This window comes from Hypanus sabinus, chromosome 20 (genome assembly GCF_030144855.1).
Source record: "Hypanus sabinus isolate sHypSab1 chromosome 20, sHypSab1.hap1, whole genome shotgun sequence".
Taxonomy (NCBI): domain Eukaryota; kingdom Metazoa; phylum Chordata; class Chondrichthyes; order Myliobatiformes; family Dasyatidae; genus Hypanus; species Hypanus sabinus.
The window spans coordinates 9,174,556-9,189,732 of record NC_082725.1 but is presented as its reverse complement, the minus strand read 5'-3'; the positions used below and the strand labels follow the sequence as shown (position 1 = coordinate 9,189,732).

Genomic DNA, 15,177 nt, shown 5'->3' with positions numbered 1-15,177 from the left:
ATAAAGTCAAATGTTAAAGCACAAACATGGAATAAAATGTACATAAATAAATACCAGTATACATTTACATTGTAAACACCATTATAAAAAATGGTTTAGTGTTTACAGTGCAGTGACAGGGGTAATGGATCAATGGCCAACTTCAAATATCTTGATGAAACAATGACTTTTGAAAATTATTTACAATAATTTGGCCAACAATTGCAGGCCAACTTTTATCGATGTGTGATGGAGAGCACACTGGCGTATGGAATGAAATGACAGTGTGGTAGTCTATAGACAATAGGTGCAGAAGTAGACCATTCGGCCCCTCGAGTCTGCACCGCCATTCTGAGATCATGGCTGATCATTCACTATCAATACCCAGTCCCTGCCTTGTCCCCATATCCCTCGATTCCCCTATCCATCAGATATCTATCTAGCTCCTTCTTGAAAGCATCCAGAGAATTGGCCTCCACCGTCTTCCGAGGCAGTGCATTCCACACCTCCACAACTCTCTGGGAGAAGAAGCTCTTCCTCAACTCTGTTTTAAATAACTGACCTCTTATTCTCAATCCATGCCCTCTGGTACTGGACTCTCCCAACATCTGGAACATATTTCCTGCCTCAATCCTATCAAATCCTTTCATTATCTTAAACGTTTCAATCAGATCCTCTCTCAATCTCCTCAATTCCAGCATGTACAAGCCCAATCTCTCCAATCTCTCTGCGTAAGACAGCCCTGCCATCCCAGGAATCAACCTAGTGAATCTACGCTGCACTTCCTCAATTGCCAGAATGTCCTTCCTTAAACCTGGAGACCAAAACTGTACACAATATTCCAGGTGTGGTCTCACCAGGGCCCTGTACAAATGCAAAAGGACATCCTTGCTCTTGTACTCAATTCCCCTTGTAACAAAGGCCAACATTCCATTTGCCCTCTTCACTGCCTGTTGCACTTGCTCATTCACCTTCATTGACTGCTGAACTAGGACTGCTAGGTCTCTTTGCATTTCTCCCTTACCTAACTCTACACCGTTCAGACAATACTCTGCCCTCTTGTTCCTGCTTCCAAAGTGGATAACTTCACATTTATTCACATTGAATGACATCTGCCAAGTATCTGCCCACTCACCCAGCCTATCCAAGTCTCCCTGTATTCTCCTAACGTCCTCTTCGCATGTCACACTGCCACCCAGTTTAGTATCATCAGCAAACTTGCTGATATAGTTTTCAATGCCCTCATCTAAATCGTTGACATAAATCGTAAAGAGCTGTGGTCCCAATACAGAGCCCTGTGGTACCCCACTAGTCACATCCAGCCAGTCCGAGAAACACCCATTCACTGCTACCCTTTGCTTTCTATCTGCCAACCAGTTTTCTATCCATGTTGAAACCCTGCCCCCAATGCCATGAGCTCTGATTTTACTCACCAATCTCCTATGTGGCACCTTATCGAATGCCTTCTGAAATCTAGCTGCGGCACGTCAAATCACAAAGCACTTAGATGGCTCAGCACATTATTGGGACTCAACTACTGGACCTGGAGACAATCTACAACTCTTGATGCCTACAGTGCACTTGTGGCATCATTACAGACCCATCCCATCCCGGACACTGTCTGTTCAATCTCCTGCCGCTTAGTAGGAGATACAAAACATCTGTTGCAAATCGTAAGAAAATTACCTCAGCAAAGTGTCCCCAGCCATCCTGTTGTCCCACCTCTGAGCTTCTGGCACTGCTCAACCTTCTTCGATCACCCCCACCAATGTCCCAAATCTTCCCAACTCTCTCCATTTTCGCTGTCTGGCTTCTTTCAGCTTCCTCAGCCTCAATTAGAGGGTTATTAAAACAAAAACTTCACACCATTTTAAAAGTTTCTTTTTCCCAGGCAGATAATCTGATCAACCATTTTAATGAGCCTCCACTCATCTTCATCTATTACCCCTGTCACTGCACTGTAAACACTTTAAACCACATTTTCTAATTGTTAGCAACACACACACACACACAAACTGTTGGAGGAACTCAGCAGGTCAGGCAGCATCCATGGAAATTAACAAAGAGTCGTTGTTTTGGGCCAAGACCCTTCATCAGAACTCCAGAAGGGTCTTGGCCCAAAATGTCAACTCTTTATTCCTCTCCATAGATGCTGCCTGACCTGCTGAGTCTTTCCAGCATTTTGTGTGCATTGCTTTGGATTTCCAGCACCTGCAGAATGTCTTGTGTTTATGATTTTTATAATGATGTTTACATTGTAAGTACATGCTGGTATTTATGCATATTTTATTCCATAGCCCTGCTTTAAACTCAAAGTTTATTGTTTATATAATCCTTATAATTGTTGGAAGTTGTTTTTGTTGCATGTCACGCCAACGCACGACAGCAAATATATTTATGTTTTTTTTCAATTTAATGTGATACAGTGCAGAATAGGCACTTCCACCCTTCCAGCCAGGCTGCCTGGTAACCCCCGATTTAACCCTAGCCTTATCACAGGACAATTTACAACTGGTACACCTTCGGACTGTGGGTGGAAACTGGAGCTCCAGAGGAAACCCACGCCAGTAAAATGTACAAATTCCTTACAGACAGCGGAGGGAGTTGAATCCAGCTTCTGGTACTGTAAAGCATTGTGCTAATCACTGTGCAACAGTGCCATCCAATTCCTAATGTATGTAAATGGCAAATAAAATTGATCCTCATCCTTGATGCTGACCCTATCCTCATCTATTTATTCACCAGTCTGCAACTCCACTTGATTTGAGTGTTGCATCTCTTACGAGAGATCGATTAGTAATCACAGAAAGTACACAAGGTAAAAGTATTTTTGACTTTAACAACCAAAGATCATTTTTGCAAAATCTTCCAAACACAATTTCTTGTAATAATACTAAGTGCAATTACTCCACCTGCCAACAGTACTTTGCTTCAGACAATATGTCATTTATCTGGCCTCAGAATTAGATTTGGAGTTGGTTTATTATTGTCACTGTACCGATACAGTGAAAAGCTCATCTTGCATATTGTTCATATCAATCAAATCATTACACAGTGCAATGAGGTAAAATAATAAAAAAGAACAAAGTGTAACAGCTACACAAAGTTCAGAGCAAGTAAACAATACAGTGCATGATCAGAATGAGGTAGATTTGGAGGTTAAGAGCCAAGCTGACAGTATGGAACCATTCAAGAATCTGATAACACCGAGACAGAACCTGTTCTTGAGCCAGGTGATATGTGCTCTCAAACTTTTGATTTTCACCCTGATGGGAGAGAATGACTAGGGAGGGTGAGATCTTTGATTATGCTGGTTGTTTTACTGAGGCAGCGAGAAGTGAAGCAGAAATCCCTTGTGAACAGCATGTAATTGTTTTAGAATAGATGTACCAATTATTCTTGTGATACCAATGTCACATATTTCTGTCTGGGTAGCCACCAAGTGGATGGCATGAACATTGATTTCTCAAACTTCCACTTATTTCTTCCCCCTCCCCTTTCTCCCTCCCCTCCCATTCTAGCTCCCTTTTCACCTGCCCAGCTCCCTCCTCTGGTGACCCTCCTCCTTCCCTTTCAACTGTCCTCCTTCTCCAGCCCTGAATGTCTTCCATCTGTCACGTCGCAACTTCCTACTTCATTTCCCCCTGCTCCAACCACTCACCTTCCCCCTCATCTTCGGCCCAACAAGTCCATGTTGAAAACAGTACCCACCCAGCTAGTCCCAATTTTCTGTGTTTGACCCTCATCCTCCTAAGCCCTGTTCCTCCATATGCTTGTTAAAAGATACTATTGCACCATTTCATCTGGTCATCGTCATTTATGTGCTGTGTCGCTTGATGTGGGCAATAATGGTCTTTCCATTACCACGATTATACTTGGAATATTTTTCTGCAGAAGTAGCTTGCCATTGCTTTCTTCTGGGCAATGTCCTTACATGACGGGTGACACCAGCCATTATCAATATTCTTTAGAGATTGTCTGCCTGGCATCAGCATTGCATTACCATGACGTGATGTGCACCACCTGCTCATATAACCATCCACCATCTGCCCCCATGGCTTCATGTCACCCTGATCAGGGGGAAGGAGTCTAAGCAGGTGCTACACCTTGCCCACTGATGACCTGCATGCCAGTGGAAGGAAGAAACACTTTACATCCCCTTTGGTAAGACACTTCTCCACCCTGCCACCCAATTTTTCCTGGTAGCTTGTCCATATTTTTTTCTCTCTCTCTCTCTCTCTCTCTCAGAGTAATAATATTGCAGAAGAATTGTTAAAGTTAACCGTAGCTTGCTCAGTGTAATATGTTGTGTGTTTCAACATCCACTCTGATTTCTAAACATTGTTCCCCAGACCCAGCACAGTTTGTGGTCTTCAAGAGATGAAAACTAACTTGTCAACATGAGAAGAAAAAGGAACTGGAAGGAAGAACCTTGAGATATTTCAACAACTATCATCAGCTCAGACTGTAATGGGTATTAATGTTCTTTAGCAAATGAGATCCAGAGAAACAGGATTCAAAGATATTTTTCCCCTTCTATTTTATCGCCACAGAGGTGGCTATTCATCCACAAGATGAATTTGCCTGCCAACTTTTTCAGCCTGGGGATAATAACAGCATTTAAAAGATATTTGGAAAGGCACATGGTTAGGAGGGGGTTAGAGGCAAATGGGATGAGCTTATTCAGGGTCAGCACGGACGAGCTGGGCTGAAGGTCCTGTCTCCATCCTATATCACTCTAGAGGAGGGGAGAGTAGAAATGGAGGCAATCCTTTCTTTGCCCCTGGTATACTAACTTCAATCTCACTCAAGAGAATCAGAATCAGGTATATTATCACCGGCATATGTCGTGACATTTGTTTACTTAGTAACAGCAGTAAAATGCAATACATGATAAATATGAAAACTGAATTACAGTAAATATATGTATTGAATATTTACATTTACTAAGTAGTGCAAAAACAGAAAATATAGTGAAGTAGTGTTCACCGGTTCAGTATCCATTCAGAAATCAGATGGCAGAGGGGAGGAAGCTGTTCGTAAAACACTGAGTGCGTGCCATCAGGCTTCTGTACCTCCTTCCTGATGGTAGCAATGAGAAGAGGGCATGTCCTGGGTGACTGGGGTCCTTAATGATGGACCACCATTGAGTGTTACAGATGGAATTAGATACCAGCAAACAATTATTACCATTATCTATTCATGTGAAAGCTAATCAATTTCTGCTTCAAATTCGACATTCAGCTAAAAATGTGACCAGAAAATTACAATACTGGCACATTAAAGAGAGATAGATATTTAATTGTGTTAAAATATTAAGAATATATTTTTTAAAGTGATTAGAAGAAGGAATTAAAATCAGGTTGCTTTTTTTTAAAAAAATCAGTTAACAAGAAGTGATGTTAACACTTGGCTGAAATGATGTGAAGGAAACACCACTTGGCTGAAATGGCAGCTGGATGCTCTTATTTGTGAGTGACAGCGTTGAATAGACACTTCCAGCCCTTTGAGCCATGCCACCCAGCAATCCCCCAATTTAGCCTAATCACAGAACAATTTATAATGATATATTATCCTACCAATCGGGAGGTCTTTGGACTATGGGAGGAAACCAGAGCACCCAGAGGAAACCCATGTGGTCAGGGGGAGAACGTACAAACTCCTTACAGACAGCAGCAGGAACTGAACCCGGGTTGCTAACCACTACACTACCAGCTCAAGAAAAATGTTGAAATACGAGTTGGAATTGAAAATGCATCAGAAAAGCTCACATTTGAGTAATTGCTCTAATTCTGTGGCTGTGCATAGATTATAGAATCACAGAATCATTACAAAGCAGGTGATTACAATTCAGCCCATTGAATCCATGCCAGCAGCTTGTAGAGCAAACCCTTCAAATGTCATTCTCCTTGAATTCTCTTAACTCAATACTCCCTGACTCAAAGCTGTGGGCATGTTTTTAAGATTCCAGTCACTCACCGTACACTGGAGGAAGTTGAAGTAGTTGGAACATCCGGTGACATTCTCAAAAAAGGATGGATATTCAATCAGGTCACCATTCAACATGGCATCAAAAACCTAAAGAGAAGAAATAAATGCAGAAAACGTGGAATACGAAGACACAGAGGTTATCACTTTAAAATTATTTTTAATATTGTTTGTCTAAAGTAGAACTGAAGAAGATTAAAGGCATGGAGCCTTGAAATCAGGATATTGCCAAAATGCAAAACAGGTATTCAGGATTCTCAATCGCTAAGGTTAATCATTGATTTTTCCCAGAAACTCTAACAAAGACGGCTGATAAAAGCTTCAGGGCACATATAACACGCACAAGACCACAGAGGAACTTAGCAGGTCAGTTATGGAATAAAGAGTCGATACTTCAGGCCAAGACCCTTCACCATGTTGACTGTTTATTCCTCTCCACAGATGCTGCCTAGCCTGCTGAGTTCCTCCAGCATCTTACATGTGTTTCTCTGGATTCCAGCATCTACAGAATCTCTTGTGTTCATGCCACACAGGATACCTGAGCACTTTTAAAGTTGTTAAGTAGATTGCACTTCCTTGGGGTCTTTTTCCCCCTGAAGTACACTAGCCCCTGGAATAGCAGCACCACACTTACAATGAATTGTAGAATCCCAGTATGGCTCTTTGAACAAATTAATTCCTATCAAAATCTGATAAGGTACACTCAGTGGCCACTTTATTAGGTATACCTGCTCATTAACGCAAATATCTAATCAGCCAATCATGTGGCAGCAACTTGATACATTAAAGCATGCAGACATGGCCAAGAAGTTCATTTGTTGTTCAGACCAAAAATCAGGATAGCAAAGAAATGTGATCTAAGTGACTTTGTTCCATGGAATGATTGTTGGTGCCAGACTGCTGAGATTTTGTGCATCTCAGAAACTGCTGATTTCCTGGGATATTTCCACAATACTGTTTCTAGAGTTTAAAGAGAATGGTGCAGTGAGCGGCATTTCTGTGGATGAAAATGCCTTGTTAATGGGAGAGGTGATGGAGAATGGTCAGACTGCTTCTAGCGGGAAGGCAACAGCAACTCAAGTAACCGCATGCTGCAACAGTGGCATGAGGAAGAGCGTCTCTAAATGCAAAATGGGCCGAACCTTGAAGTTATTGACTCTGGGGATCTCCCATCCACTGCCACCAACCTCAAAATCCCCTCATCCTGCACCTCCCATTTCCAACTCCTCCCCAAGATTCACCAGCTTGCCTGTCCAGGTAGACCCATTGTTTCCACTTGTTCCTGCACCACCAAACTTCTATCTGCATACCTCGACTCAGTTTTGTTCCCCGTTGTTCAATCCCTTCCTAACTACATTCGTGACACTTCACGTGCTCTTGGTCTTTTCAATGATTTCAATTTCCCTGGCCCTGATCATCTTACTTGCATTAAGGATGTCCAGTCCCTATACACCTCCATTCCCTCATCAGGAAGTCCTCAAAACTCTCAGTTTCTTTCTAGACACCAGACCCAGCAGGTTCTCCTCCACCACCACTCTCTTCCGTCTGGCAGAACTGGTCCTCACTCTCAATAATTTCCCCTTTGGTTCCTCCCACTTCCTTCAAACAAAAGGTGTAGCCATGGGCACTCACCTGGATCCCAGCTATGTCTGCCTTTTTGGCAGCTATGTGGAAGAGCCCATGTCCCAAGCCTACACTGGTATCACTCCCCAATGTTTCCAACGTTACATCAATGACTGCATTGGCGTGCTTCCTGCATCCATGTGGAGCTCATCAACTTCGCCTCCAGCTTCCACCCTGTCCTCAAATTTACCTGGTCCATCTCCCTCCTCTTTCTCAATCTCTCTGTCTCTGGTGACAGCTTACTTGCTGATATCTTTTATAAACCCACTGATTCTCACAGCTACCCCCCTCCATTACTTGTACAAATGCCATGTCCTTCCCTCAAATCCTCTGCCTCTCTTGCATCCACTCACAGAATGAGGCTTTTCATTCCAGAACTAAGATGTCCTCCTTCTCCAAAGAAAGGGGCTTCCCTTCCTCCACATCAACACTACCCTCACTGCATCTCCTCCCTTTCTTAATATCTGGCCTCATCCCATCCTCCCACTGGCCCACCACCTCTTGCCCTCACCTACCACCCCACTAGCATCCACGTCCAGCACATAATTCTCCGTAACTTCGACCATCTCCAATGGGATCCCACCACCAAGCACATCTTTCCCTCCTCCCCACAGGACTTGCAGCTCCCTACACGACTTCCTTGTCCATTCATCCCTCCCCACTGATATCCCACCTCATATGGTGGGGAACCCAACTGCCGACCATTGAGAACATTTATCATAAGCGCTGCCTAGGCAGGGCGAAAAGCATTATCAAGGATGCATCTCACCCTAACCATGGACTTTTTACTCTCCTCCCATCTGTTAGGCGCTACAGGAGCCTCCGCTCCCGCACCAGCAGGCACAGGAAGAGCTTCTTCCCTGAGGCTGTGACCCTGCTGAACCTCACATCACAGTATTGCACCCATATTGGACTGCCTTCAGTACTTTTATATCTGTGTGTTGTAGCACTTCCTTTTTATTCGCAGTTATTTTGTAAATAACACTATTCTTTGCATCTCCAATTAGATACTAACTGCATTTCATTGGCTTTGTATCGGTACTCGGCAAAATGACAATAAAGTTGAATCTAATCTAATAATCTTGCATGCAGAACAAGTGCTACACCTGCCCCTAAACCTCCTCCCTCACTACCATTCAGGGCCCCAAACTGTCCTTCCAGATGAGGCGGCACTTCATCTGTGAGTCTGTTGGGGTTATCTACTGTATCCCGTGCTCCCATACATTGGTGAGACCCGACATAGATTGGGAGAGCGCTCTGCCGAGTTCATTTGTCTGGTGGACACCCACTTTAATTCCGCTTCCCATTCCCATATGTCAGTCCATGGCCACCTCCACTGCTGCGATGGGGCCACACTCAGGTTGGAGGAGCAACACCTTATATTCCATCTGGGTAGCCTTCAACCTGATGGGATGAACATCAATTTCCTCAAACTTCTAGTAGTGCAACCACCCACCTTCTCCATTTCCGTTTCCCTCTCTCACCTCATCTCCTTACCTGTCCATCACCTACCTCTGGTGCTCCCCCCCCTTTCTTTCCTCCATGGCCTTCTGCCCTCCCCCATCAGATTCACCTTCTCCAGCCCTTTATCTCTTTCACCAATTGACTTCCTAGCAATTTACTTTACCCCTCCCACCTCTTAGTTTCACCTATCACCTACCACCTTGTATTTCTTCCTCCCTTCCCCCTTCTTCATAATCTGACCTCATCTTTTTATCTCCAGTCCTGAGGGGTCTTGGCCTCAAACTTTGAATGTTTACTCTTTTTCATAGTTGTTGCCTGGCCTGTTGAGTTCCTCCAGCATTTTGTGTGTGTCGCTTGGATTTCCAGCTTCTGCAGATTTTCTCTTGTTTGTGACCGAGCCTGAAGTGGATGGGCTACAGCATCAAAAGACCACAAACATACACTCAGTGGCCACTTTATTAGGTACCATCAAATATTGAAAGACCTTGATAACTATATCAAGAGGGGACTTGGAGAGGCTGTTTCCAACAGTAAGGGGGTCTAGGACCTGAAGTTTCAAAATACAAGGACATCCCTTTACAACAGAGACAAAGAGGAATTTCCTTACACAGAACGTGGTGAATCTGAGGAATTCATTGCTACAGAAGGCTATGATGGCCAAGTCATCGAGTGTGTTTAAAGCAGAGGTTAATAGGTTCTTGATTAGTAAAGACATTAAAGGTTACGGAGAGAAGGGGAAAAGTGGAGTTGAAAGGGATAATAAATCAGCTATGACGGAATGGCAGAGCAGACTCAATGGGCCGAATGGCCTAATTCTGCTTTGAGTCTTATTGTCTAAATTATTGCAGCTTCAGCATAAACAGTGGAAAGTTTTTTTAAAAATGCATATTTTCTGTGAAAAAAAACTCACACCACTAGTTTACAGCACTATTGTGTTCCTTAAACCTCTCACTTGTTATCCACTCACTGTGTCAAATTTGCAGGAGGACAGAAAGTTGAAGTATAGTTCAGGGTTGTTCTTGTTGGTAAACACAGATTACCTTAAATTTAGGGCAAGTTTTGGAGGGGTAGAGAGCTCATTAGAATGTCATGACAATGATTTTTAAACGGATCTAGCCATCAAGCAAAAAAACTTCTGACCTCCCATAATGCCTTCCCGACCCCTGTGCAACTCAGATGTTTCCAATTTGAAGGCCGCGACCAAGCCCCTGGTACATACATCAAAGGCTTCCACCCATTTCTTCTTCTGGATGTAACGTGTAGCTATGTCTGCTTGCTGCTGAATGTACCGCTTTTGACTCTCATCGACAATCCCGATCTGATACATGAACTCCGCATAACCACCTATCATCTGTGTAACAGACACACAACAAAGGAGGGAACTTTGTCACTTCACAAAAACTCAACTTCAGAAAGTACAAGAGTGTTATTTCAAAGTCAAAGGCTGCAGTCAGCATGGTCAGCGAGGTATAATTTAAACCAATTGAGCCGGTACTGGCCGGATGAACATATGGTAAAAATTAGCATCTTAAAGTTATGAGGAAGTTGTCTGAAAACCAACTTCCTTTTATCATGATAAAAACTAAATTGTAATTCAAGTATGCTGCTTAATTTACAACAAAACCACTTACTACTTCAGGATCGCAGAGCCCATCTCCAATGGCTATTCCCTTGAAGTTGATCTTTACTTTGGCAGTTGGGTTGTTAATATGAATATAGTGACCAATTGCAGGCACATACTTCCCAGCGTAGGACTAAAGATGTACACATATTGAAAAATACATGTAAATAACTTTAGAAAAAATTCCCAATACATGCACAATCCTGGAATTTGTTCATTGGTGTTTCTTATTCTCTATATATCCTTATAAAATTAATGCAATGTAAAGGAAGTCAAAATGGATTCCATATTTTAAATCTTTTTTATGATATGATAGGAAACCAGAAGAAAAAGACAAAGAAAATATTAGCTTTATTTGTCACGCGTCAGTTTTCTGAATGAACATTAAACCCATGAACACCACCTCACTACTTTCTTAAAAAATTTATTTTCTGTTCTTTGCACTACCTACTTTAACTTAACTGTTTAATATACATTCTTGAGTCCCGATGAAGGATCTCGGCCCGAAACGTCGACTGTTTATGTGTGTATACCAGGCCTGCTGAGTTCCTCCAGCATTTTGTGTGTATTACTAATATACATACTTACTGTAATACAGGTTTTTCCTCTATATTTATCATATTGCATTGTACAAATTGGATGACATGCCGGTGATATTAAACCTGATCTGATTCAAGAGGACCGCAACCTTGTTGTAGGATTTGGAGGCCTATGTGCCTCAATGATCTGGAGAGGGAGAGCTATGCTGGCTGGTGTCAGGACTTTATGCTTTGGCTCTTGGTAGAGTCACCCATTCCAAACAGGTCAAAGAGTAGAGGCCAGAATAAGAGTGGTCCACCAGACCACTAGGTTCAGGGGATCAGCTCAGGGCCAACAACCCTGGTAAAACAAAAATAGTTACAAAAATAGCAATGAAGAATCCTTCTGCATCTGAATGCGGTGGTGTTCCTGAGTCTCCACCCAGGACTCACCTGAATGACCGTAGTGAAAAACGAAGGGAAGGTCCCGACATGATGAAGAAAGCCTCGAACACGAACAGAGATGGAGGGCCTTCATCGCCGCACTAAACACCAGCAGCGTAAAAAGCATTAAGAAACTAAGTTGTCACAGGTACATACAGTGTCAAGACATACAGTGAAATCAGTCCTTTATGTCAAAGACCGACATCCAAGGGATATGCTGGGTGCAGCTCTGCAAATGTCGCCATGCTTCCAGTGCCAACGTAGCGTGTCCACCGCTCACCAGCCCTAACTTATATGTCTTTGGAATGTGAGGGGAAACCGGAATTCCTGGAGGAAACTGCGTGCTCATGGGGAGGGGGTGGGGGGGGGGGGGAACGCAGAAACTCCTTACAACAGAAAGATGTGACTATAACAGAAGGAATGTGCACCGTTCTATCAAGCAGCAAAGGATATCAACTTGTAGCTGTCAATTGGTCTGGCAGCGGTCATGGAGAAAGCTTTATGCACATCAGAAAGTCAATTTTGTAAAGTCATAGAGCAATACAGCCGCTTCAGCCCACAAAGTCCATACTAACCATCACACTAATCCTATTTTAATTCTGATTTTAATATGCAGTACTGTGCCAAAGTTTTAGTCACATATGTATAGCTAGGGTAATATACTGGGTCCTGCACAGGACTATACTTGTCAACATGGCACACAAAGTGAGTTTAGTAAATCTGGCTGGAGCAAAAGATGTTGGGAATGTTGAGGGTGAAGAGCTGTGGGAGGTGGCGGGGGAGGAGTCCTGGGGCGGGTAGGAGGTGGGGCATGGGTGCAAACACTCCCAGCACTGAGACATCAGGCAAAATCATTTGATTCCAAACAATCGGTTTATTGATCATAGAAGAATGACTCTCTGGTCCTGCTCTCTCCCCTCTCCCTTCTCCTTTTCCCAACCATGATTTCACTCACCCCTGCCCCCTTCCCACTCTCAGTCCACAATAAAGACCTGTATCAGAGTCAGGCTTATCATCACTCACATATTTCACAGTTCTTTTTTGCAGCAGCAGTACAGTGCAATACATAAAATTCCTACAGTACTGTGCAAAAGTCTTATGCACCCTAACTATGGACAGGACATACAACACACACACACATCACTGTCATTTTCCCCGTGGTACGGATGACTAAAATTAGAGGATACAGATTTAAAGTGAGAGGGCAAGAATTAAAGGGACGGAAGGACAACCTTTACACAGGATGGTGGATCTACAAGGGGGAAGCTTTTCATGTAGAGGTGGCAGGTGTATGGAACCAGCTGCCAGGGGAAGTAGGAAAGATAGGTCCAAGTACCCAGAATCAGAATCAGGTCTAATGTCACTGGCATCTGTCACAATATTTGTTGTTTTGCAGCAGCAGTACAGTGCAATACCTTAAATTACAGTAAGAAATGTATACACACATACTGTATATACATACACAAACACATAGGTACATATATACACACACACACACAATTAAATTAAATATATAATGCAAAAACAATATTGAGGTAATGTTCATGGGCTGATTGATTGTCTGTTCAGAAATCTGATGGTAGAAGGAAAGAAGCTGTTCCTAACAGGTACAGAGATAGTTAGAGTTTTAAAGGAAATACAGGCAAATGGGACTAGCTTGGGTAAACATCTGGGTTGTCATGCACAAGTTGGGCCGAAGGGCCTGTACCATTCTCTATCACTACGGCACCAACTCTACAACTCTAATGTAATACTCAGCATTACAGAAGCACAGATTGTAAAGATTTCAATAAAATTGATGATTAATGTTAACGAACAAAAATCGACTCACGCAGAAAGTCATTTTCTATGCCTTTTGTAATAATGTATCTCACAATGCACTAAATGATGCATTAAAATTACAGACTACAAAGACAGTAGATTGTGACCACCATTTATGACCACCATAAATCTGCTTCTTGTACCCCATTGTGAAATAAGAGAACCAAAGAGAAAAAAAATCATTTTAACATTTCTAAAATATGTTTGCATGTTCTAAATTATTACTTTTGAATTTCATTTTAAAAGCAATAAATATCACAGACTTTGATTGTAAGAACATAGTTAAAACCAAGCAAATTTTGGGGTGCAAAAATATTAGGATTACCCACCTCTCCTGTAGCATAGAAATCATTCTTCTGATATTCATTGAATATCTGAAAAAACTGGATAAGGGCACTGCAAAGAAAGAAAGGTTTCATTTTTATTTAGCTTATAGCTTGACACTGTACATAGCGATTCTTGCCCATAACATTTCATGAGCAAGCACAGACCCTTGATATGGTGGGAGAGCAATGAAATTCTGGTTCATATTCGAGACAGAATAGTTCACCATCAAGGGCATCTTCAAAAGGTGGTGCTTCAAAAAGGCGGTATCCATCATTAAGGACCCCCCCACCACCTTGGACATGTTCTCTTCTCATTGCTACCATCAGGAAGGAGGTACAGGAGCCTGAAGACACAAACTCAACATTTTAGGAACAGCTTCTTCCCTTCCAAACAGACAATGAATCCATGAACATTACCTCCCTATTTTTGCACTACTTATTTAACTTTTAAAATATATTCTGATCATAATTTATACCGTATTTTATTTATTGCACTGCACAAAACAGCAAATTTCGTAACAAAAGTCAGTGATAATAAACCTGATTCTGATTTGTGAAAATAGTTGCCAGCTAACAGAGGACAGCCATCCAATTTTTTTGTGCATACATAAAAAGTTTGTTTCTAACAATTATAACTAATATAACTTGCTGAAATAAAAACAGAGAACAATGTAAATACCCCACAGGTCAGGGTGCTTCTGTGGAAAGAGAAACAGGAGTAATATTGAAGGGCAAAACCCCACATCAGATCTCCTCAACCTTAAATGTTAGCTGTTTTTCTTTCTGCTCAACCTGCCAAGCATTTCCAGCAATTTTTGTTTTACTTTAGATCAGTGGTTTCCCACCCTTTTAATGCCATGGACCAATACCATTAAGCAGGGGTCTATCAACCCCTGCATTGGGAACCTCTTCTTTAGATGTCCAGTATCTGCAGTTTTTCTAAGCTTTCATTAACTTGTTAAAATTCCTACTAATATTTTATTTATTTAGAGATACAGAATAGTAACAGGCCTTTACATACGAATATAAGAAACGGGTGCAGGAGTCGGCCATCTGGCCCGTCGAGATTGCTCCACCATACAATAAGATCATGGCTGATCTGACCATGGACTCATCTCCACCTACCTGCCTCTTCCCCCCATAACCCTTGATTCCCCTACTGTGCAAAAATCTATCCAACCTTGTCTTAAATATATTTACTGAGGTAGCCTCCACTGCTTCACTAGGCAGAGAATTCCACAGATTCACCACTCTCTGGGAAAAGCAGCTCCTCATCTCCGTCCGAAATCTACTCCCACGAATCTTGAGGCTAAGTCCCCTAGTCTCACCTAGAAGTGGAAACAACTTTACTGCCTCTATCTTATCTATCCCTTTCATAATTTTATGTTTCTAT

At 42.3% G+C, this 15,177-nt stretch overlaps 1 protein-coding gene across 1 annotated transcript in view; it reads right to left on the bottom strand.

Moving 5' to 3' along the window:
* The window catches only part of cpvl (carboxypeptidase vitellogenic like), a 74,372-nt gene that overhangs the window by 25,764 nt on the left and 33,431 nt on the right, over nt 1-15,177 (bottom strand). Inside the window, exons 7-10 of the mRNA XM_059945054.1 lie at nt 13,788-13,854; nt 10,686-10,808; nt 10,274-10,405; nt 5,959-6,057 (exon numbers count right to left, since the gene is read on the bottom strand). Coding sequence (XP_059801037.1) covers nt 5,959-6,057; nt 10,274-10,405; nt 10,686-10,808; nt 13,788-13,854 — 421 coding nt within the window. The remainder of the gene's footprint in view (nt 1-5,958; nt 6,058-10,273; nt 10,406-10,685; nt 10,809-13,787; nt 13,855-15,177) is intronic.